This window comes from Ciona robusta, chromosome 2 (genome assembly GCF_009617815.1).
Source record: "Ciona robusta chromosome 2, ASM961781v2".
Classification (NCBI taxonomy): Eukaryota; Metazoa; Chordata; class Ascidiacea; order Phlebobranchia; family Cionidae; genus Ciona; species Ciona robusta.
In genome coordinates, this window is record NC_143236.1 from 8,034,341 (window position 1) to 8,056,052 (window position 21,712).

The window sequence follows — 21,712 nt, forward strand, 5'->3', positions numbered from 1 at the left end:
ACCTATGAATTTTGGTTATTCTTGCCTTCAAAGATCAATATGTATCGATCTTTGAGGGTTGTAAGCTTGGTAGTATCCGCTTTAGTAAAATCCGAACCAATGATTACTTAGCATGGATGGTTGCCCGTTAACCAATTCAACTTTCGCCGAGTTGCGTCAGATACATGTTAATTGCCCACGCTCTGTTTTGTGTTACTTAATTAAACTATAGGCCTGTAGTTCCGATTAAAGGTGGTTCTGTTCCGAGTAGGCGGTTTATGTATATGCTCCACTGTGAAGTATCGGTTATAGAGTTAAAGATTTTGAAAATATTGAAACATTTGTTTTTTTTTGTTGATGTATGAATCCTGTTTTATTGTTGCGTTATCACAGGTGTTTATAGGTAATTTTTGTCGCCTTTTGACAATGGTGTATGCACCAAACAATGTATGGAATAGGAAATAAACCACAAAGTAAACACAAGACAATTCCAGCTCACCGACACGGTAAGGTTAAATTCTTTAGCTGGTAACCGTAAAATTTTGGTCCAAAAATGTTTCTTAGGTTTCACTGATACCCACTGTAAATTAAATCTTAAAAAAATTCAGCATTTAGGTTGAAAATTACTTTTAAAAATGCGCGAAAACAGGCGCTATTTTTACTACTCACCAGTTAAAGGTTATCCAATGTTTAATTATATTAACAAACTTGAGTTATGTTTTAAACAGCTGAAAAAATCAGTCCTACATCGGAGAGTTCTCAGTGGGGAAGTAATTCAGTAATGGGGTAAGTTCATAAACTAATATATAAGTATGTAAACTGATAATTAGTGTAACTGGTGATACAAATGTATTGCTTGTTTACGCTGTATTTGTGTTTCTAATGTCAGTGTTAGTACCAGAATAAAAAGTTGTTTTTTGCGCAATTTTTTTGTCTGAAATAATTTTTTTCTTCTGAAATTGCAAAATTACACAGATTGTGGTGAAAACCCAAAGTACTGTATTAGATATAAAGGTGCAAGTGAAGAATCTCCCCCCCACCTTATTTGCCAACCACTAACCACTAGGTTGGGGGTTTAGGTGTTGATGGTTAGGGGGTTAGTGGTTATAGGGGTTAGTGGTTAGCAAATAAGGTGTGGGGAGGAAGACTCTTCACTAGCACCGGAATTATTATTAACTATGAACTTACTTGAAAAGTTGGTGTTTTCCAATTCAACATTTTCTCAAAGTTTAGCCGTCCAAAACTTCTTATTTTGTCAAAATGCAAGAAAATACCTTGTACCTACTTTTGCCTGCTGTAAAAGGTATTTGCGTGCCAAAGTATAAAGAAGTAAATAAGTTGCACATTGCAGCTGTCACACATTGTTCACAGTTTTATAAATAAAGAGCAATTGTGAAGTTGCACCACTGAAACGTATTACTATTTAAGGAAGACATTGGAAAAAATAAGTAGACATAAAGGTTCCTTATTTTTCGGAATGATATTTCAACTTTTTTAACGTTTTTTCCAGCATACAGAAATTACATTTTAACACCACTTCTAAACGAACGTCACGTAGTAATAGTATGATGAGTAATTCAGACCCAGTCACTCAACAACATGAGGATAATGTAACTGCTTTGAATGAGGGTAAGAAAAATATATTAACCATTTATATTACTGTAAAAGCTTTGGAAAAAAAACAATTTTTAAAAAACCTTCTAAAAATTGAAAAACTTAAAACACAATTAAAATTAGGAACAAAAAAAAAGATTTTTGAAAAAGCTTGTTGAAAGTTAAAAACAACTCTTGCAAAAGTTAAAAACAACTCTTTTTGCATTTGTTTCTCATATGTATTTAACTATATATTCCTTTGTAGAATGGGAAAAAGTAAAATCTGATCTAAACAAGAATGAAGATCGTAAGTTTTTGTAAAATATCTTGGTTTAATTACAAGTGTGGATAAAATAAAATGAACATGAATTTTCAGAAAAAATCAGCGGTACGACTCAATATGTTGAACGCGATCCAAACCCTGCCATGACAGGTGAGAATTATGACATCATAATGGTCTTTATTATAAACACAATCTCATCTGTGTTTGAATAATTTCAGGTTTTCAAGCGTTCGACCTCGAACAGTATTGGGGCCAAAAGTTGCTGTCAAACACCGGTATAAAATCGTAAAAATATCGCAATTTTTTACTTATTTTACTGCAAAGCGTGCTTTGCACTGAACTGTTGGATTTAATTAATTGTATCTACTGTTGAGAAAATTAAATTGAATTTACCAAGTTAGTGTAAATACATTTTTACCTTAAGAATCAAGAGTACGAAATAAAATATTCTTTGTTATTGCGTTTGAATGTGATTTTTTACAAACAGGCACAGACAGTTGAACAAAAAATATGGATGTTTTTACAGTTGTAAAAAATATGAGATATGGGAAATTGTAGAAAATGGCACTGGTATACCTAAATACATATGAAAATAACGAAAGAATGTTGATTTTTCCGTTAAATATTGCACAAATGCTTAGTTCCTCCCAGTTAAAGCTTAAGAACAATTCTATTCATGGTTGGGAAAAGTGTAGGGCTGACTTCACTTGACGGAAGCACGCTCATCAAATGGGGTCTAAAATTATTACAACTGTGTCAGGAATACTAGTTGTCATTCAAATTCTACAGGGTATTCGGAAAGTCACTGCGTACTGTTCTAATAAGGTTTCATTATATAGCAACAACAGCATTTATTACAGCTGATTGAGGTGTTTAGAAACAAGAAGGGTCCAAGCCTGTATTGATGCTTACGGGGGTCATTTTCAACATCATTTATAATTGTCATATTTACCTCCTGGATTCTATACTGAAACGTGTCTGTTAATAAATATGTAAATGCACAGTGACTTTCCAAACATCATGTTGTGTGCAAATGTTGACTAATATTTATTAAAGTGCTGCTGCAACTTTTAGATCAAAACATTACATGGTTAACATCTTGGGCTCGATGCTGCTACCATTGTGGGCGTATGTGTCCTTGGGCAAGACACTTAACGGCAATTGCTCCAACCCAGTGGTTACTAATGGGTTGTCTAAATTATCAGAAATACATAAAAAAAAGAAAAAATCCACGTAAGGATAAAGTAAGTAAAAAAAAGAAAAAATCTACGCGAGGATAAAGTAAGTTACATTCATTCATTCAACATCTTGGGAATCGCCAATTGTCCTGGTCACTAAAAAGTGACTAAGACCTGAGGCATATTTGTGTCTTGTACAAAATATTTACATTTCTATTCAGTTTTATCATAACTATATAGATGTATACAATTTCTACGGTAGTTCAAAATATGTCCTCTTCCAATTAAGCAATTCATAAATTCTACCATAAAGCACATGTATGTATTAAAAGCTTCCCAAAACAAATAATCACACAAAAAGTTACATGGTAACTCAGAGAGGTGTATGAACACCTGCGATATAACGAATGTTGTTTTACGGCCACGCCAGGAATATTGCACATATATATAAATCCACTACAAATAGTATGCATATGAATAATTACACAGTGAATTTACCTTAGTATTCCTGCTGCTGCCTTTTCCATCACGGCAGCCATAATATGTAATAGTTTATCTTGATGTAAACATGATAGAACTAACGCATCGGGAAACAAATGGCAAACGCTCGCATTTTTTAAATGAAGAATTTCTGAATCAGGGGGATCCAACTGAAAATTGAAAAGGAAAACTCAATCTTTGGGTGCATAGTAACTAATGCGGCACTATAGCACAGTGGTTAGCGCACCTGCCTTCAAACCATAGGTATGGGTTCAAGGCTTCTCTATGCTACTGTTGTGGGCGTATTGGTCTGTGGACAAGACATGGCAATTGCTCCAACGCAGTGGTCACTATTGGGTTGTTAGAAACAAACACACCCACAAAGTTACTTGCTTAAAAGTAACTCGTAAGCTGATACGAGGTGTATCAACACCCATTTTGTAAAGACTGTCGTTTTCCAGCCACCCGAGGATAAAGCAAGTTACATTTATTCATGCTTGTAAGGGAAATTTAAGTTGCTTTCATTTATTTATTCATGTTGTTCACCTGTAAATCATGTTGCATCGTTACCCATCTACCTGATACAGCCAGACACGATAAGACATCGTGCTTGGTTGGTTTCTTCCATTCATTTTCCTCCATGTTTTGATGGTTGGGCAACACTGTTAATTAGATTTGGCAACATTAATTTAGAATTCAAGTTATGTTTCCCAAAATCATTAGGTCTGTGTCTAGCCCAGAGATTAAGGGTTCAAAGCTAAGTGTAGCCATCAGGGCAGTCCTAGCTAGAGCAAGACACATAACGACAATAATTTCGCCCACATAGCGATGAGATGGCACGAGGTGTATGCAACAAAACATCTGTGTTACATTGACTATCAAAGGTGGGCAGGTGTGTCATAGGATAGTCATAGACACGTTACGAATTGATTCACTCACAAATTTACATACGTGGTAGCTTGTAAGCAGGCACAAGGTGTATGGAACAGAACACATCTGATATATTGACTGTCATTGCTGAGCACGTAATGGTAATTAACATACATTCATTCAATTATCGAGTTTTATAACCTTAATCAAGGGATGTATGATACAACAGCTGTTCATCTGACCTGGGCAATTGCTTCAACCCAGTGGTCACTAATATGTTGTCTAAAGACTCTAAATTAAGTAAGTAACATACGTGGTAACTGAGAAGCAGGCAGAAGGTGCTAAACCCGTGTGATAACGACTGTCGTTTTCCGGCCAAGCAAGAATTAAACAAGCTAAGTTGTATATATAATCATCTAAAATCCTATATTATTACAACTGTCGTTGCCCTGCCATGCAGGTAAGCTCCTCATTTCAAGCCGTTCAACATCTAGTTAGCCAAACAAAAGACATGTTAAGCCATTCATCTAACCCCCATTATCAACTATACAGGAAACACCCAGGCCTCCAGTTTCATCCATGACGCTGTTCATCACAAACTGATGCCCGATAAGTGTCCTCTCAACATCCAATGACATAGTTCGGAGCATTTGGCCCGTTTCTTCATCCGACGTTGTTAAAAAGACTTTAACACCCCAGTTGGAAGCCAACTGTGTGGCAAGTACACCAAACGACTGTAGGAAATGAATAGTTTTGTATCAATTTTTAGGTTAATGGTATATCACTGTAATTATAATGTTTCGTGTACTGAAAGATCGGAATTAGAAACTTTAAATAAATTATTGACTCTTTTAATAAAATTAATAAAAAAAAAATTTTTCATTTATTAGTTTTTTTTCAAGAATTTCACATTAAACTTTCTATTAAAATTTGTTATGAAACATCGCTGTAATAAAAAGAAAAAAAGGCAAACCCACAGAAGCTGCGTTGCACAAGAGAATGGAATCTCCAGATCTTACTCTACCGAGGTAATGAAGTGCGTCAAACGCTTTGATTCCATCACTTAAACAGCATGAGGCTACCTCCCATGATAATGTTGATGGTTTATGAACTGAAATATTGTCAATTATTAGTATCTGCTGCTATATATAGTATTGTAATATGTTATACATGGGAATGTCTTTCCTTCGTGTGGTGGGCTAGGACAGTCGATATAACACAAGAGTTCTGTTTGATACACATGCCTACTTACATACATGCCTACTTACAGTTAAGATGAATGAAACTTTGTGACTTTAAGGGGTAAAAAAATTATGTTTCTAAGGGGTAAAATCCAGCTGAATAATTTTACAGTTCCCTGATTTGATCATAGAATACACGTGATCTTCTCCACTGTCAAATATTGCGCAATATTTAAATTTTATAAGAGGTATACACAGTGCTTACCTATAAAATACTCTGGTAAATCACAAATCCCTGATTTGATGTCAAAATATTGGTTGACTGGCAACACTGCAATGACTTCATCTCCTTCCTTGAATCTTGTCACCTCTTCACCAACTACAACATAAGGAAACATGCATTGTACGTTAGGTGCGTGGCGCAATATTGCTATTAGTCTATAACTGACTAAATTAATGAAATTAATTTCATCCTTTTCCTCAGAATACAGATGTGAAAACTATCCAGAAAGCAAAAGGAAATTTCATTAATTAATACAAAAACTATGGTAAAGAAAACCTGATAATGCATATTGTGCAAAAGTGTTGCAACTCTGTTATTTTATTCTATGTGGGGGAGGTCCCGCAGCAGGCACACGATGGGTCCTATAGGATCTATGCCACAGTTGGCCTATCACACCAGTGATGTGCTTTAAGGATTATAGTCTAAATTTTGGCAAGAAAATATAATATAGAGCAGATCCTTCTTCCTGTTGTAACTTATGGGTTCTTATGCCAGAGTTGGCCCAAATACCCTTGCAAGTCTACAGAACAATATTTTACCAACTAAATTGTCAGTAATTCTCACCTTTTATCACTATACCAGCTATGTCTTTCACGATGACACCGTCTTTATAATCACGTGATACAAATTTAGCGATAAGCGGATGATTTGATTGGTCAATTGTACATGATCGCACAGATATTCGAACATCTAATAACTGGCCATCCATAATAAATAAATTTTTACAGAAATATTGTATCCTGTCAACCCCTGAAAGTGTATTATAGTGCTTCTTAATCTTTATTACTTCAGCTCTACTTTGATCAACCAAGCACTTGATAAAACACCAACATTATAGACCGATACTGAACCTTCAATGATCCAGGCCACTTTTTATTACAAAATCAACTCAAATTGACAGTCCACTCTAGCAGTGCATTTATTACATACATCTAACTTAGATCTGCAAAACAAATGGAGTGGTAAAATAATAGTTTAATTTACAAATGCATAAGCAAGTACATGATATATTAACGCATGTGGAAACTAACACAAGGCACATTGAGGCACAATAGCAAAATATTGATTTTTGTACCAGTAAAATAAAATGATCATAAGTTAAATTAAAACAGTTCAAATAATTAAGATTATAAATTGCACTAAGCAGGACAAAGCATATGGAAAAGAGAAAGTGAGAAAAATACCATTTAAAATATTATGTGGACTTTATGGTACAGTATGTATGACATAAGGAAACAAATATTTAAGCGGCATTCACACACTGTTTCAACACATTGTACAACACTGATTGTAAGGAATAAACTATAACACAGAGCAGTAGCACACAGCATACAAACTATAGTAGCACACAGCATACAAACTATAGTAGCACACAGCATACAAACTATAGTAGCACACAGCATACAAACTATAGTAGCACACAGCATACATATAGTAGTACAGAGCTTACATATATAAGTACAATGTATGCCTTTTGCCTATGTTTGAATACATTGTATACATACACTTGTGTTTTGGCTCTTCTGACAAAAATTTTGGATAGCCAACATTCCAACGTCCTACTCATGTTGTCTTTATCAGAAAGAATGACACTAAATCAGGGTGAAATGATCAATGAGAGTCATTTCACCCTCGATGAAGAGGACCTTAATAAGGCGTCAAAACCTCAGTTAGCAACATTCTTGGCAGAAAAGCCAAAAAACAAGTATAAGTATAATTTGCCTAGTGGCAACAGTACATATTGCATTATTGCATTAATGTTTAAATTACTTCAGTTGTACTAACAGTTTATAAATATATCAGTTAAACCTAAACACTTAAGTAAAGTTCGACTTGATTGATTGCACTGGATATAACGAGCACGTTGTTAAACAACTTAATCAATTAGATGTGTTGTGTACCATAACATAACACCACAAAGACAAATCTTATTAAGAATATGCAGTGCATGGTAATATGAAACAATGATATTACAAGTACTGCAGTAATTTCTATGGAAAAATATAAAGTTCAGTACATTGTATTAAATATAGCAAAAGTATTTTTTTCAAAAGCAAAATAAATCTTCACAATAATATACAAACATATGATAATATGAAACACAATGATATTACATTAACAAGTACTCTAGTAATTTCTATAGAAAGTTAGAATATAAAGCACATTGTTTCAAATAAATCAAACGTATAAGTTCAATATGACAAAAAAATGATAAACAATTCAACCGATAATTTGTGGATGAAACTACAAAATTATCTCATGTTCAAAAGGGTGCAAAAAAACTTTATTTTGAAAAACTATTAATGAAAGTTACTGAGGCACCATTGTGGTAAGGCATCAGCCATTTTTAAAAAGCTTATTAATTGCACAATAACACCAATAGCGTTGTATAACTTTGAAATAAAATACTGCCATTATAAGATCAGTGGTTCACAACATTGGAACAAATTTCAAGACAGACTGTATCTTTGACAATTGTTTTTTAATAACTATTTGATGTTTCTTATGGATTCAGAAAAAAAAGAATTATACATTTTCCTACAACTTAAAACAGTGCTGCTAAAGGTTTTGTAGCACCACTGTAGTATCAACTAAGAAATAATACTAAATCCAATTTCCCTAACCTAATTTTACAACTTTTGAAAGTATACAACAAAATGAGTTGCGTAAAAACTAAAAAAAAATTTTCCAAATTTTTAAACATGGTTGGGAACCACTGGTGTATATTCTTATTTTAAATAAAAGGCACCGTGTTTGCAGTACATGGGTGTATAAAGAAGGCTACTGCATCTAAATATGGTTACAGTAGTTGTTTTGGTACCTAGATCAGTTTATAAAACTTTTTGTGTGAGGTCTATTCATCATAAAAATTAATAAAAAAACAATTTTCTGGTTGTAATTGAAATATGACAGAAAATCTTATACAGATGCAAAATTGAAAAATGGTTTTCTTTTAACACTAAACTGGAATACTGGAAGTGAAGTCAACATTATTACATTAATTCTCTGTGCAGTCAGGTAAGTAGGTAAAACAGCATCGGTTAAATTGCAAGTATGTGATAATAACAAGGCATTGCAGGTATATTATAATAAAGATAAAATATAGTAAATTGGGGAAAATGAGAAATCTTCAATTTCTAAATATCCTGATCCTGTTTTAAACAAATACCAACGGTATATAGGAGTCGTTGGAATGCGGTTTTATAACTCTTTGAATGTTCTATGTTTAATACCAAATGGGACAACAAAATAAAATGAAAAGGTGTCTCATCTTCCCCCATCTTACTATGTATAAACATACTGTTTAGATCAAGGCTTTCCAAACATTTTTATATGTGACCCACTTTAATCTTGTACAATTTTTCTTTTTCTGTCCCTTAATGGTTAATAGCATAATACACGTAGTACTTTGTGTAACATTGGTAAACTCTCGGTGACCCATGGAGTTTGTTATCCTCAGTGTGGGAAGCCCTGTTTTAGAAAACTATCTCTTTTTTTATTCAATGATTATCTGTTTTGTTTTCTTTTGAAATTAAGACCGATGTCTCAGAGCACGAACTTTCATAATCCATGACGTCAGTTGAGTAACGTCTTTCATCCGAGTTGCTGGTATGTCCAGGCTCATGGTCAGGATAACACTTTGCCTGGTGGGGAAGAATAAATAGTAAGAACATGGGATTTTTGTTTGGAAAGGAAACGACTTGAATAAGTCATTAGAACGTTATGTACACTGTTGCTGACAGCCAAAATACAAGTATTATATGCTTGGTAGTATATAAAAAAAAGTTTATAAAGAATAACTAAGTCAAGTAAACAAGGTTGAACCTAAACCTGCAAGTCGTTGCAGTTTGGTTAAAAAAAATCACAATTTTTAATAAACCACTTAAAACATAAAAAACAGAATTTTTAAAAAGACAGTAAGGTCAGTAACTAAATAAAAAAAATAGTAAAAATATTTAAACCTGCAAAACAATATATAAGTGAAAGTAAAAATACATGACTTTCCCAAACTGCGTAAAAGTAAAAATATTAGAACAATACTGTTGAACCTGCAAGCCGTTGCGAGTTGGTTGCACTTCCTTCGTGAGCATGGAAGGGGCGAGATAACGAACGAAGTTTGGCATCATATCAAGGTGTAGTGCCCCAGGTTCACGGGGAAGCCCCTTGTTACCCTTCTCACCCGCGATAAAGATGACCCCGGCAAAGGAGAGAAGACATCCGAAGATGAACATGAGGATGTTGATCCCTGCTTCATGGAATAACTCCTGAGGATAAAGAAGAGAGAGGATTATCACATGCCAATCTGTATTAAAGATATGTTGAATACAACTTATTTATCCTCGTGTGGCTGGCGGCGTGGCATAGTGGTGTGCGCGCCTGCCTGTAACCCAGAGGTAATGGGTTCAAGGCTTGTCGCTGCTACCATTGTGGGCGTATGTATCCTTGGGCAAGACACTTAACGACAATTGCTCCAACGCAGTGGTCACTAATGGGTTGTCCAAATTATCAGCCATATATAAAAAAAATTAAAAAATCCCCCAAAAATAATTACCAACAAAGTAACATACATGGTAACTCGTAAGCTAGCACGAGGTGTTAAACCCGTGTGATAACGACTGTCGTTTTCCGGCTACGCGAGGATAAAGTAAGTTACATGTCTTGGATTAAGGTGGTGATAACTTGATTATCTGTTTCAAATATGAGTATTCTATATGGGTGACAGGGTAAGGTCCCACCATAGGTCCGAGGATTCAGACCAGGGTTGGCCCATTACACCACACCAGAGGTGCCAATAAAGAAGAGTAATTTACATCACTATCGTGATTTTAATTGTTGGCATTTTCACTGAGACTTCATATAGGGGAATTTACATAGTTTTGTTTTACTTTAAAATCTAAATTTTATATGTTTTTTTTCAGAAAATTATATGTAAATTCATAAAATTAAAAAAAATATATATATGTACGGAGATATACTTTCTTTTTTAAAGCAAGATATCTAACAACAGAGTTAACAATGTATAATAATTAAAACAGGATTCAGGAAGGTCCTAAAACATTATAACAAACAAATTGCAAACCAGGGAAACGTTTTTATATTCACCAACATTAATATCCCATTTATTTCTAAGATATTCTGGCTTGTTGGCGGCAAAATGAAAACATAAACATGAAAGGATTTACTTATTAATAATAAACATATCAGTGACACAATGGTTCTACAACACTTGTTCAATGATTTAATTAACATTGATTGAAAATTTGGTTGACGAAATAAAAGAATACGTGCTAAGACTATAAACAAGATAACAAGGAACCTTGAATTTTATTGAAACAGCTCAACTATTCTATATGGGTAAGGTCACGTAGCGTGCCATAAGACGATATAGGCCAGGAGTGGTCCATTACCCTTATTGTTGTGGTTTAAGGGTTATATAGTATGGAGCATATCCTACTTTCTGCTGTTACTTATATTCATATTCTGTGTTGGTGAGGTCCCACAGCACTGCAAGCCATGGGTCCTGGGATTCAAACCAGGATTGTCTCATTATCCCAAAACCAGCTGCTACTTTGAAAACAATTGGCAAAAGTTGGAAAAATGTTGCCGTAATTTAACAAACCTGATAAAATAATGTTCCAGCTAAGATAGCACTGATGGTGAATAGGACAAAGTTAATAGGCACAACTGTGGCTATGTCGTATAGTCTCATGGCTTCGTTCAAATATTTCACCTACAATATAGGAGAAATTACACAAATGTGGTTCAACAGTACAACTGTTAATGGATTTTAGTATGTACTTTACAACAATACTACTACATACCAAATTTAAAAACAAAAATTATTCCACAAATTATGTAGAAGGTTTTAAATTTATTCTACATAGTATGACTATGTAGAATCGTTTTTTTTTTTGTAAAAACTTAAAATTAAATTTTGGCCACTATTGAAAAACAAGATTTAGGGCAAAGTTGGCTAATTACCCAGACACTCAGTCTAAACCTTAAAATGACATTTTGGCAGCTTGGCCACCATTAAACAAGTTAAAATATTATGAACAAGCAATGCAAGTAAGTTTGGTTTGTTTTTAGTTTAAATTACCGGAGTATTTATTGAATACATATATAAGACAAGATTGTTTGGGTTATCAACCAAATTTTCCACTCTTTTCTACGTTGGTGATGTCCTACAGTGACCCAAGTCATAGGACCTTAGATTTAGGGCAAAGTAGGTCATTACCCAAACATTGTGTTATTGTGCACATTAAATTATACATTGGTCCTACAGCAAGGCATGAAATGAGGTCTAATATTTAGGACAAAGTTGGCCCATTACTCCGACGCCCAATTTTACCCAAAACAAGAACTGCACTAATATCAATTACCTGAAATACAGTGGTGACTATCATAATAACGACCATGATGTAGAGAATTGGCTCATCAAGTTGGCTTTTTCCTGTGCAGAAGGAAATCACTACAGTTAGTCACCTTCTAGTTTATATTATAATTGACAGTGCCAAGAGAGAATTCACATGTACTAACTGTTAGGTTATTGAAATCTACGATATCAGCTGCAAAATTAGTGAAGCAGCCAAAGGGGTTTGACAACAAAACAGGCAAATCGCTTTTTTTTAATTGTTTAACTTGCTAATTAATGCAAAGAAATTCTATAGTTGTGTATGGAAAAGTTGCCACAACCATTTTTTAAATTTAGGGCACAAAAACAGCACCAATTATTACATTATCCATATAAAATATGGGCATATAAAAAGTTATATAGGTAATCTTAATCAATAAAATAAAGGCAAACTTAAAATAGACAAAAATGTACATATTTTTCAATTTTTGCACACAAAGAAAATGTATTATATATGTTTGTTAGTTTATATCATATATCCATAAACTTGACAGCGAGCATGAGGTGTATATTGACACATGTTCAGAAACCCATGTTAATTCTCAACATACATCTTATACCTTCTATAGTTAACGCAAGTAACCCTGAAACAGCTTTAGCGCTAATGACGGTGAACGAGCCAAGTATGGCTACCAACGTAAGATGAAGCATCACGTTGTGCACGTCATGTGACTTCACAAACATCACGATTCCAAACATCACAACCTGAATCACGGGAGTGTCTCATTAGATTTATTACAAGATCAGAACTATTTAGACTCAAGTGTAATCAATACTCAATAACAATATACATGTGGCGCAGCCAGAAAAAAAAATAAGGGGGGGGGGGGAGGGGTTTAATCAAAAAATGTTTATATATAATATATAAGGTTCAATAATGCAGCACTCCATATTTATACATTATACCCACCTCCACAAATACATATATGATGAACTGCCAACCACCAAGATGAGAGGTTAACTCCTGTGCGTTGAGGATCATCTTTGGTTTGCTGGAGAAAGTCACGATGAGGAAAGATCCAACGATCGCAAACGATGCTCCAACCACGTCTCGCATCCTCAGACTTTCTTCATTGAAGATCACGGCTAACCCTCCATTAGCGAGGACAGCAACACACCCTGTAATTTATGGTAGGAAAGTTATACCAGATTAAAATGGATGGCTTTCCCCAGAATCCTTACAGTTTTGCTAATTCCTAAAAAATGGCACAGGGCGTTTAGTGTAAAATGTAAGTGTATAAGTGGAAAAAGATAAAATAAATGATCAAATGCAAAAATACATAGTAGTGACATTCAGCTAACCTAGTGGCGCCACAACAGAAGCTGGGGCAAATCCATAAGCGACAAAGTTTCCAATCTCCCCAATAGCCATCAAGATTATTCCCGTCCACCATACAGGGGACCTTAAGTAACTATTACTCCCACATAAAGTTGAATCTTCCACAATCCCTTCAGCTTGCCGTTTACGATGAGCAAACTTTTGAACATTTAATGAAATGGCGATCAATATGTTCCCAACAACGGCAAGGGCCGTCCCAAATTCATAGGTATTGAATGCTGCTGTGTGGGGTGTGGTTGTGGTGGCTGAAAAAAGGGGGGGAATACATGTTTAAGTTCCACCCAAAGTATTAAAAGTTATAGGTAAATATAATATCAATGATAACCAATATTACTTTGTCTCTTCGGTTACGATAAAGAAGATTTAAAAACAAAAAAGACAGGATATAGCAAGATAATGTTAAACCAGGTTGTGGTGGCTGAAAAAATTAGAACTACATGTTGTTAGGATCTAATGCTACTAAACTATAACAGACAAAAATCAACCAGTTGTATAATAAAAGATTAAAGATTTACATTTCGCCCTAAATGGCATCGTCAGTCTCTTAGTAACATTTAGTTCATTTAAACCACAACCACCCAAGGTAGATAAGATAGAGGTTGGAGCAACTGCCGCTGCAAAAACCATTTGAGGTATCAGACTAATAGTTAGTTTGTTAAACTTGTATGGTTATTTGACATCGATTGGATGTGGCAGTGTAGCGATTCTGGTCGAAATAACAAAAATATTTGCAACCGTTTGCAACCCATAGTTTTATTAGGTACAGTTGAGTTACACATGTTATAAGATGCAACAATAATATTAAAAGACATCGGTACAACGTTTAACCAGTAGGAAATTGCAAAAAAGAAAAAAAATAATATTATATAACACACAATGTTACAACACCTGTAAAATTTAAGACGGCCGAACTTGTAGTGCTATTTAATAGAACAAGTTCTTCGTTTGACGTTGCCATGCCCACATTAAAATGTAAATGATACCGCTGACAGTTATTTGTCCTTAGTCCATTAGTTTGACCGAGATTGCATAGCACTAGTAGATTAAATAGTGGTTTAAATAAACAAAACCGATTGTAAACAGTTTTTGCAACAAAACTGAACGAGACAAATTTGTTTTGTATAATATGACGTAAGCCCCTTAAGGGGATTTCTAATTCAGCCGAAATGACTGAAAACATAAATCTTTCATTTTGGCGCTGGGGTCTTATTACAACTAAATAAATGTTTTTAACGTATTTTTTAAAGGTTTTTCTGTAAAACAGCCAACCTTTATAATGTTCATAATTACCTAATCCGAAAAAAACTATATAGATTTTAGATTTAAAAATAAACATTTAAAAAAATCGGTTTGAGTTAAATTAGTTTACAAAATGTAATTCAACTAGTGTCCGTATATAAATATATTTTATACGGACTCTAAATTTAACTATATAAAGACTAAATTTATTTACGTAAATGAAAAATTTTGGTCACGAATAAATACGTCTTGCATAGTTTGCCGAAAGCACTTGTGTTTGTAAGTTGATATTAGCAACATTCCAAACAAGTTAAATGTAGAGTTGAATCATTTTCTACCACCGACTTAAATTTATCAATAAATTGGTTATCCGACCTAAAATATCAAGACGAAATGTCAAGTGTAATAAAAAACAAGAGTGAGGACGTTGAAAAGCTCAAAATTATTTGCTTGGGGGATAGCGCAGTCGGAAAATCAAAGTAAGGAAAAAATCTAAACATTTTTTTGCGAATTTTAATCAGTATTGTAATGGTAAAACGTTTCAAGTCATTTTCTGGTAAATACGTCTCCGTTTTCAATTCTGTTTTCTTTTTTTTCAGGCTGGTTGAACGATTTCTGGTAGATGGATAGTATCCTTTGACCTTTAGGCTACTATAATAATAACTTTTACACGTCTCTGTGATTACGGTAGCGAAGATTTACAAATATTTTTAAGTGAAAAGACATGAGATATAGCGAAAAAACAATAGTTGTTAAAACGCGTTTTCTGTTAAAAACATATTTACCTTTATTTGGAATAAAATAAGCGTGGTCGCTACACGTAACACAAAATTGAGCTATTTATGTTTAAATATTTTTCAAGTTAAACATGTAATGGGAACCTAAATATATATACTTTTATATTTTATCATAAAAATCAAATACAACTAATTATCTTGACCCTTACCATTTTTCCTTAACCCTACAATCCCAGCAAACCTCAACAACAATCAACATATGCACTTACATTGTTCAACTATGAAACAAAACTAAATGGAAAGAAGATATCAGTTGGTAAGACTTCACTTTATAATAAAGGACAAAACTTTGAAAGTCCTAAAAGTATAGTGCATAGTTGGTACGGTTAAAGTGTCCTCTACTTAGTCCTAACAAAATGCTGCCAAGGAATTCTTTAGTAATAAAAAATTCAAAACCGACATAACCACTACTCTATTACAAATGATCTATAACTATAACCCCTAACCACCAACCTCTAACACTTTCAACCAGCTTTATCTGTAGCATACCAGAGGATTCTTCCCTAGTGCAAAAAAAATCATTTAAAAAAAAGTCACAGATTTCTAATCATATGCTCAACAGATTTCTGGGACACAGCGGGCCAGGAGAGGTTTTCCAGCATGCATCCATCGTATTACCACCAAGCACAAGCGTGTATCCTTGTGTTTGATGCTACGAGGAAAGTGACATACAAAAACCTCAACAACTGGTACAAAGAGTTACGGCAATACAGACCTAACATCCCATGCTTGCTAGTTGCAAATAAAATTGATGGTAAGAAAATCTTTGTTAAAACTCTGGTCACTAATGGGTTGTCTAAATTGTCAGCCATACAAAAAAAAACAGACAACGTGGTAACTCATAAGCGGGCACAAGATGTATGAAACAGGACACTCTTGTTATAACTACTGTTGTTTTTATAACTACTGTTGAGGAAAGTAATGCTTGCTGGTTGCAAATAAAATTGATGGTAAGAAAATCTTTGTAAAACGCTTAATGCCAATTGATCCAACCCAGTGGTCAGTAATGGGACAACCAACGCGGTAACTCGTAAGCGGGCACAAGGTGTATGAAACAGGACACTCCCGTTATAACTACTTTGTTCTCTCGCCATGCGAGAATAAACAATTAGTTACATTCGTTTAAAACTGACTTTCTTTATTATATGCAGTGGATCTTGGAGTAACAAAACGCACATTTGCTTTCGGTACAAAACACAATCTGCCTCAGTATTTTGTTTCAGCTGCAAATGGAACAAATGTAGTAAAGGTGAACTGTTTCCACTAACTTTAAGATTGGGGCAGAGTTTGCCCATTTAAACTGGTTGGTGGTAAAATAAAGCATCCCAATATAATCAGTTAGGTCAACTGTGCGGTTTCTGAAATAAGTAAGCGAAAATGTATTAAGAATCTGGTTGTAAGTAAAAACAAACAAAATCAAGTCCAACCAATTGTATAATATACCAAATAGATTTCACCTAAATGCTATTGCCTGTCTCTTGTTTAAATAGAACCAAAATTGAATGTAACTTTAATGTGTATATGGTTAAACAATATGTTTTTGTCAACAGGTTTTCAGGGATGCTATTAAAGCAGCTTTGTCCTACAAGCAGAATCCAACAGATTTTGTTGACCAAGTCCTGCAAGAGTTAGAGGTATTTTTTCACTAGAATAATACATACTTTGGAGGTATTTTTTCACTTGAATAATACATACTTTGGAGGTATTTTTTCACTAGAATAATACATACTTTGGAGGTATTTTTTCACTAGAATAATACATACTTTGGAGGTATTTTTTCACTAGAATAATACATACTTTGGAGGTATTTTTTTCACTAGAATAATACATACTTTGGAGGTATTTTTTCACTAGAATAATACATACTTTGGAGGTATTTTTTCACTTGAATAATACATACTTTGGAGGTATTTTTTCACTAGAATAATACATACTTTGGAGGTATTTTTTCACTAGAATAATACATACTTTGGAGGTATTTTTTCACTAGAATAATACATACTTTGGAGGTATTTTTTCACTAGAATAATACATACTTTGGAGGTATTTTTTTCACTAGAATAATACATACTTTGGAGGTATTTTTTCACTAGAATAATACATACTTTGGAGGTATTTTTTCACTAGAATAATACATACTTTGGAGGTATTTTTTCACTAGAATAATACATACTTTGGAGGTATTTTTTCACACTTGTCATTTTATCTTGATAGTTGATACCATAACATAAAATTGCGAAGCAACTTAAACTTGAAATAACTAAGATAATATTAACTTTTAATTATTTCTTCGATTACGGTAGTGAAGATTAAAGAAATATTCAAAATAAAAAGACAGAATATAATTGACAAAACAACAGTTGTTAAAACACGCTTACAGTTAAACCTATTTACATTGAATTGGAAGAAAAAAAAGTGTGGTCACTAGTCACTGTTGTTAATATTTTACTTTTTATCTATTTCAGCACTTAGGCAACACGGAAGAAGATTTAATTCACATTACTTGTAAAACAGAGGAGTAAAAGTTTAAAGGAAGTTTATTACACTCAGTGTTACTGTGGCACTTTATTTATTTATTCTGCACAGCCTGGTATCACTGATATGTTGGAGTGATAGGCGACTGGCATAAACCCTAACATAAAAATTAATGGACCAATCCTCGCCTAAATCCTAAGTCCTATAGCGTGCCACGCTGCGGGACCTCACCCACATAGAATAAAAACCACTGAAATCTTGTTATTTTTCATTAATTGTCCTTAGTTGACAATTTTTCAAAAGGGAATTAGAATTTTCTCCCAAAAGAGCCTTTTAAAACATGATTACCACTCTGTGAAACAAACTGGAGCCTTTAGCCAATTAACTTTTGCAGCAGGTGCATAAAAATATAATCTCAATGTTGTTTTGTATTATTTTTAGAAAATGCTATTTTTGTACAATTCATTGTGTTTCTATGTTATTTATTAGATGTGGTTCCCGGTACAATAGACATTGCCATTGGTGTGCGTCATGTGTTTATGAATAATTGAGTTCTCTGCCTTGATACCAGCCCGACTGTTGTTTTTAATAAACGTGTATTCAACCGTGTGTTGATTTGTAACCTATACCTTAATAGAGAAGAAAGGCGTCAGAATTTGAAATCGAGACGTAAATTCCGCGATGTTCATCTTACAATTTCCCAAATCATTAATGGGCTTATTAATCACGCTTGTTTCCTCTGCATTGCAAATCAATACATGTACGCGGCGGCCCTGCTTCGAAAAGTAAATTACGTCATCAAGTTACAGTTTCAAAAGCCTTTCTCTCCTCGATATGGAGTTTTGACATTTCGTCACAAATGTCAGTTTGCGTAAGATGAATTTAAAGACCAAGTTTATAAATACCACGTAAGGTATGTGTGACTGCTATCACGAAAAAGTTGCGAAAGGATATAAACAACACGTTAGCTGCAGTTTGTCCCGCAGGCCATACTACAGACAGGCAGCATAGGTTTAGGCACAGTGTAAATGCTCATAATCAGTTAATTAGAGGGTCTTAAGAGATTTTGCTGTTACAACGAAAAATACAGTTTTTTCACCCAGTTTACAAAATCATTAACTTAAACAAAGAGGTGATCTATAAAAGGTTTTACGTTACAGTTCGTTTCCAAGCTATATAGCCTACTTTTTGTTTAAAATATTTGCATGTAATACAGTAGGGTGGGGAAGATGGGACACCTTTAACTCCATTTTCTCGTCCCATTTAGTAGCACACAAAAAACGCTCAAAGAATTATACCGTATCCTCACGACTCCCATAGACCGTTGTTAATTGTTCAAAAGATCGGGATATAGTGGATTATATGTGCTGAGGCTGTCCTTTCTTACCCCACCCTACTATATCTACAGATATTTATACACGTCCGTTAAATCTTGGTTGGTAAGTCTATTAAATTTAGAAAATAACGCGAGACAAACCATTACCCATCTTCGGTTGAGCCTCTTACAAACGTGACATTTTAGTAATTTGTTTTGGCAGCCAATGTGTATGATCTAGACCTTGAATTAAATTATGAACGGATCTCCGGCACTTAATGAATACAAATTAAATTAAAGGTGCTGCGTCTGTTTGTAAAAGTTCCATTAATGGAAAATAGAGTAAAACGACGCAATACATTAGACTCGACTTAATAGAGATAGATTCAGTGCAATTGAACCTGATTGAACCAAACCGAAATAAAAAGGTTTTATTTGGATGCGCCGCAATGCATTTTAAAGTGACATGCGTTTTATTTTTTAGGATCAATAACTTTTATTTTTTAGGATCAATAACTTATGACTGTAAGACACAGCAAATGCCATGTTGTTTAATCGATATTAACATCAGATTATCTATCACAGAGTTTTACAGCTGCGTTGGTCTGGCAATAACACAAATGTGGTCTTGGTCCTGACAGGACTACGTACTAAGCTATGCTGACATCCGAGAATTTACCATTCAATGCGCGTAATCCAGGAGCATCGCCTTTATTTACAGTTACAGTAAGGTCTAATGTAAAGAAAAGGCAGAGAGTGTTAAAATATTTAGCAGAAGAGTTAAAATATTTAGGCTTCGCAGATATTTTCAGGACTTTAGGACCGTATATACAGCGTAGATTTAAAAGAAAGAACGTACCATTATTCTATTTTATGTGGGCCAGGTGACCGGTCCCGCAGTGTGGTACGCCATTTCCTAGGATAAGAACGTGCCCTTCAAATAAATACATAGTGGGATGGGGTAATCTGGGATAGTCCTAGCACAAACTGTCCAAATATCCGGATCGAGTTTTGAACATTTAACAACAGTCTATTGTAGTCGTTAGAATACGGTTGTAAAATTCCGTGTCTTAAAAGTATTTATATTTCAGCTGAAATTGTAAGCTTACCTGTACAAGAGTCATGACATCTAGTGAACGCTGTGTTTCTGAAGGTTTCGACGGCAATTTACCCGAGTTATTTTACCACGCCATTGGGCTGAAGTTTTGGGAGTCGGTTGAACATTGTCGGTCCCAGCATGAAGGCCAGTTGGCTGTTATTGGCGAGGACGTGACAATGGAGAGGTTGGTTCGTCTGTCACCCAAGGGGCCAGAATGCTTTGCCAACTACTTCAGAGTGGGGTTGGTTAGAGGGGTGGGGGAAGATCAATACCAGTGGGTTGATGGTACTTCGTTCAGCGGTGGGGCAATGGGGGTGAAGGGGGATTTCCCAAACGACACTTGTAGTGGGGTGGCTCTGTACACGGCTAACGGTTCAGTTGCCGATTCCTTGCTGCATGCAGTCGATTGCTCAACTCCTTTGGCCTTTGTGTGCGCGGTCAATCGAGTTGAGGTGGACGAACACACCCACAAGGAAAGGATTCCTGTGTTGGTAGGTCTGCTCGCTACATTCGTCTTGATGGCCTTGATCTCGTTTGTTATAATTCTTGTATGCGTGAAGCGACAGTTGAAATCAACGAGGAGCGACAGTGTCGTGATCGAGTACCGAGAAAATGAGACGAGTAAAGAAGGAAGTGGGATTTACCACAGTCTTGTAGACGTAGAGGTTGCGAACAATGATGCAGAAAACTCTACCGGCGGTGTAAAAAACGAACAAACGCCAGACGGTGGCGCTATATACAGTTTCGCGAAAGATCCGGACGCCGTGAGTGAAATTAAAGAAGACCCAAGCGTACATTACAGTACGGTTAACAAGGCAAAGAAAAAGCTAAACAAAAACCTTGAATAAATTCGCCGTATTAACACCAAACTACAAGCACTGTAATCTATATAGACTATTTTAAAGCAGAAGTTTTTGTGTTCCTAAAAATGTGTTGTACATACAATGGTACTATGGGAGAAAACCTTTTTAAGTTGGCTTGATTTACTTAATTGTAATTGGATGCCTTTTACAATAAAGACAACGGTAAAAAAATTCCCCCAAAGTTAATACACCCGGACCCGATATAGGCAACTGCTGGCTTGTATAGACAACAAAATATTGACGCTTGGATATATTTCTTACACGGTTACTGCCATACAAGGAATTCCTGGTCACATATTTAATATATTCTGCGTAAATAACTG

The 21,712-nt window shown here is 34.7% G+C and overlaps 5 protein-coding genes across 5 annotated transcripts; 3 read left to right on the plus strand and 2 right to left on the minus strand.

Annotated features, from left to right (window-relative positions):
- The first annotated feature begins 328 nt into the window (after nucleotides 1-328).
- Nucleotides 329-2,317, plus strand: LOC149740839 (uncharacterized). The gene is made up of 6 exons (XM_089872544.1): nucleotides 329-485; nucleotides 708-765; nucleotides 1,490-1,608; nucleotides 1,838-1,879; nucleotides 1,949-2,005; nucleotides 2,074-2,317. Exons 1-6 carry the CDS (start codon nucleotides 413-415, stop codon nucleotides 2,142-2,144), a joined length of 420 nt encoding a protein of 139 aa, XP_089728670.1. The 5' UTR covers nucleotides 329-412; the 3' UTR covers nucleotides 2,145-2,317.
- Nucleotides 2,296-6,707, minus strand: LOC149740840 (ferry endosomal RAB5 effector complex subunit 4-like). The gene is made up of 7 exons (XM_089872538.1): nucleotides 6,412-6,707; nucleotides 5,830-5,943; nucleotides 5,361-5,494; nucleotides 4,916-5,117; nucleotides 4,060-4,175; nucleotides 3,532-3,683; nucleotides 2,296-2,591 (listed from the first exon to the last, which is right to left on the minus strand). The coding sequence occupies exons 1-7, from the start codon at nucleotides 6,554-6,556 to the stop codon at nucleotides 2,507-2,509; spliced, it is 948 nt and encodes a 315-aa protein (XP_089728664.1). The 5' UTR covers nucleotides 6,557-6,707; the 3' UTR covers nucleotides 2,296-2,506.
- Nucleotides 6,708-8,999: 2,292 nt separating this feature from the next.
- On the minus strand, nucleotides 9,000-14,731 carry LOC149740841 (NIPA-like protein 2). The gene is made up of 8 exons (XM_089872535.1): nucleotides 14,490-14,731; nucleotides 13,565-13,846; nucleotides 13,173-13,381; nucleotides 12,823-12,967; nucleotides 12,231-12,301; nucleotides 11,468-11,578; nucleotides 9,897-10,112; nucleotides 9,000-9,491 (listed from the first exon to the last, which is right to left on the minus strand). The coding sequence occupies exons 1-8, from the start codon at nucleotides 14,557-14,559 to the stop codon at nucleotides 9,348-9,350; spliced, it is 1,248 nt and encodes a 415-aa protein (XP_089728661.1). The 5' UTR covers nucleotides 14,560-14,731; the 3' UTR covers nucleotides 9,000-9,347.
- Nucleotides 14,732-15,095: 364 nt separating this feature from the next.
- On the plus strand, nucleotides 15,096-18,721 carry LOC149740842 (rab-like protein 2A). Its single transcript, XM_089872653.1, has 7 exons — nucleotides 15,096-15,319; nucleotides 15,440-15,469; nucleotides 15,814-15,893; nucleotides 16,200-16,391; nucleotides 16,789-16,886; nucleotides 17,188-17,271; nucleotides 18,103-18,721. The coding sequence occupies exons 1-7, from the start codon at nucleotides 15,234-15,236 to the stop codon at nucleotides 18,157-18,159; spliced, it is 627 nt and encodes a 208-aa protein (XP_089728779.1). The 5' UTR covers nucleotides 15,096-15,233; the 3' UTR covers nucleotides 18,160-18,721.
- A 1,679-nt stretch (nucleotides 18,722-20,400) lies between these two features.
- Nucleotides 20,401-21,515, plus strand: LOC149740843 (uncharacterized). The gene has a single exon (XM_089872645.1). The coding sequence runs from the start codon at nucleotides 20,550-20,552 to the stop codon at nucleotides 21,372-21,374; it is 825 nt and encodes a 274-aa protein (XP_089728771.1). The 5' UTR covers nucleotides 20,401-20,549; the 3' UTR covers nucleotides 21,375-21,515.
- Nucleotides 21,516-21,712: the final 197 nt, after the last annotated feature.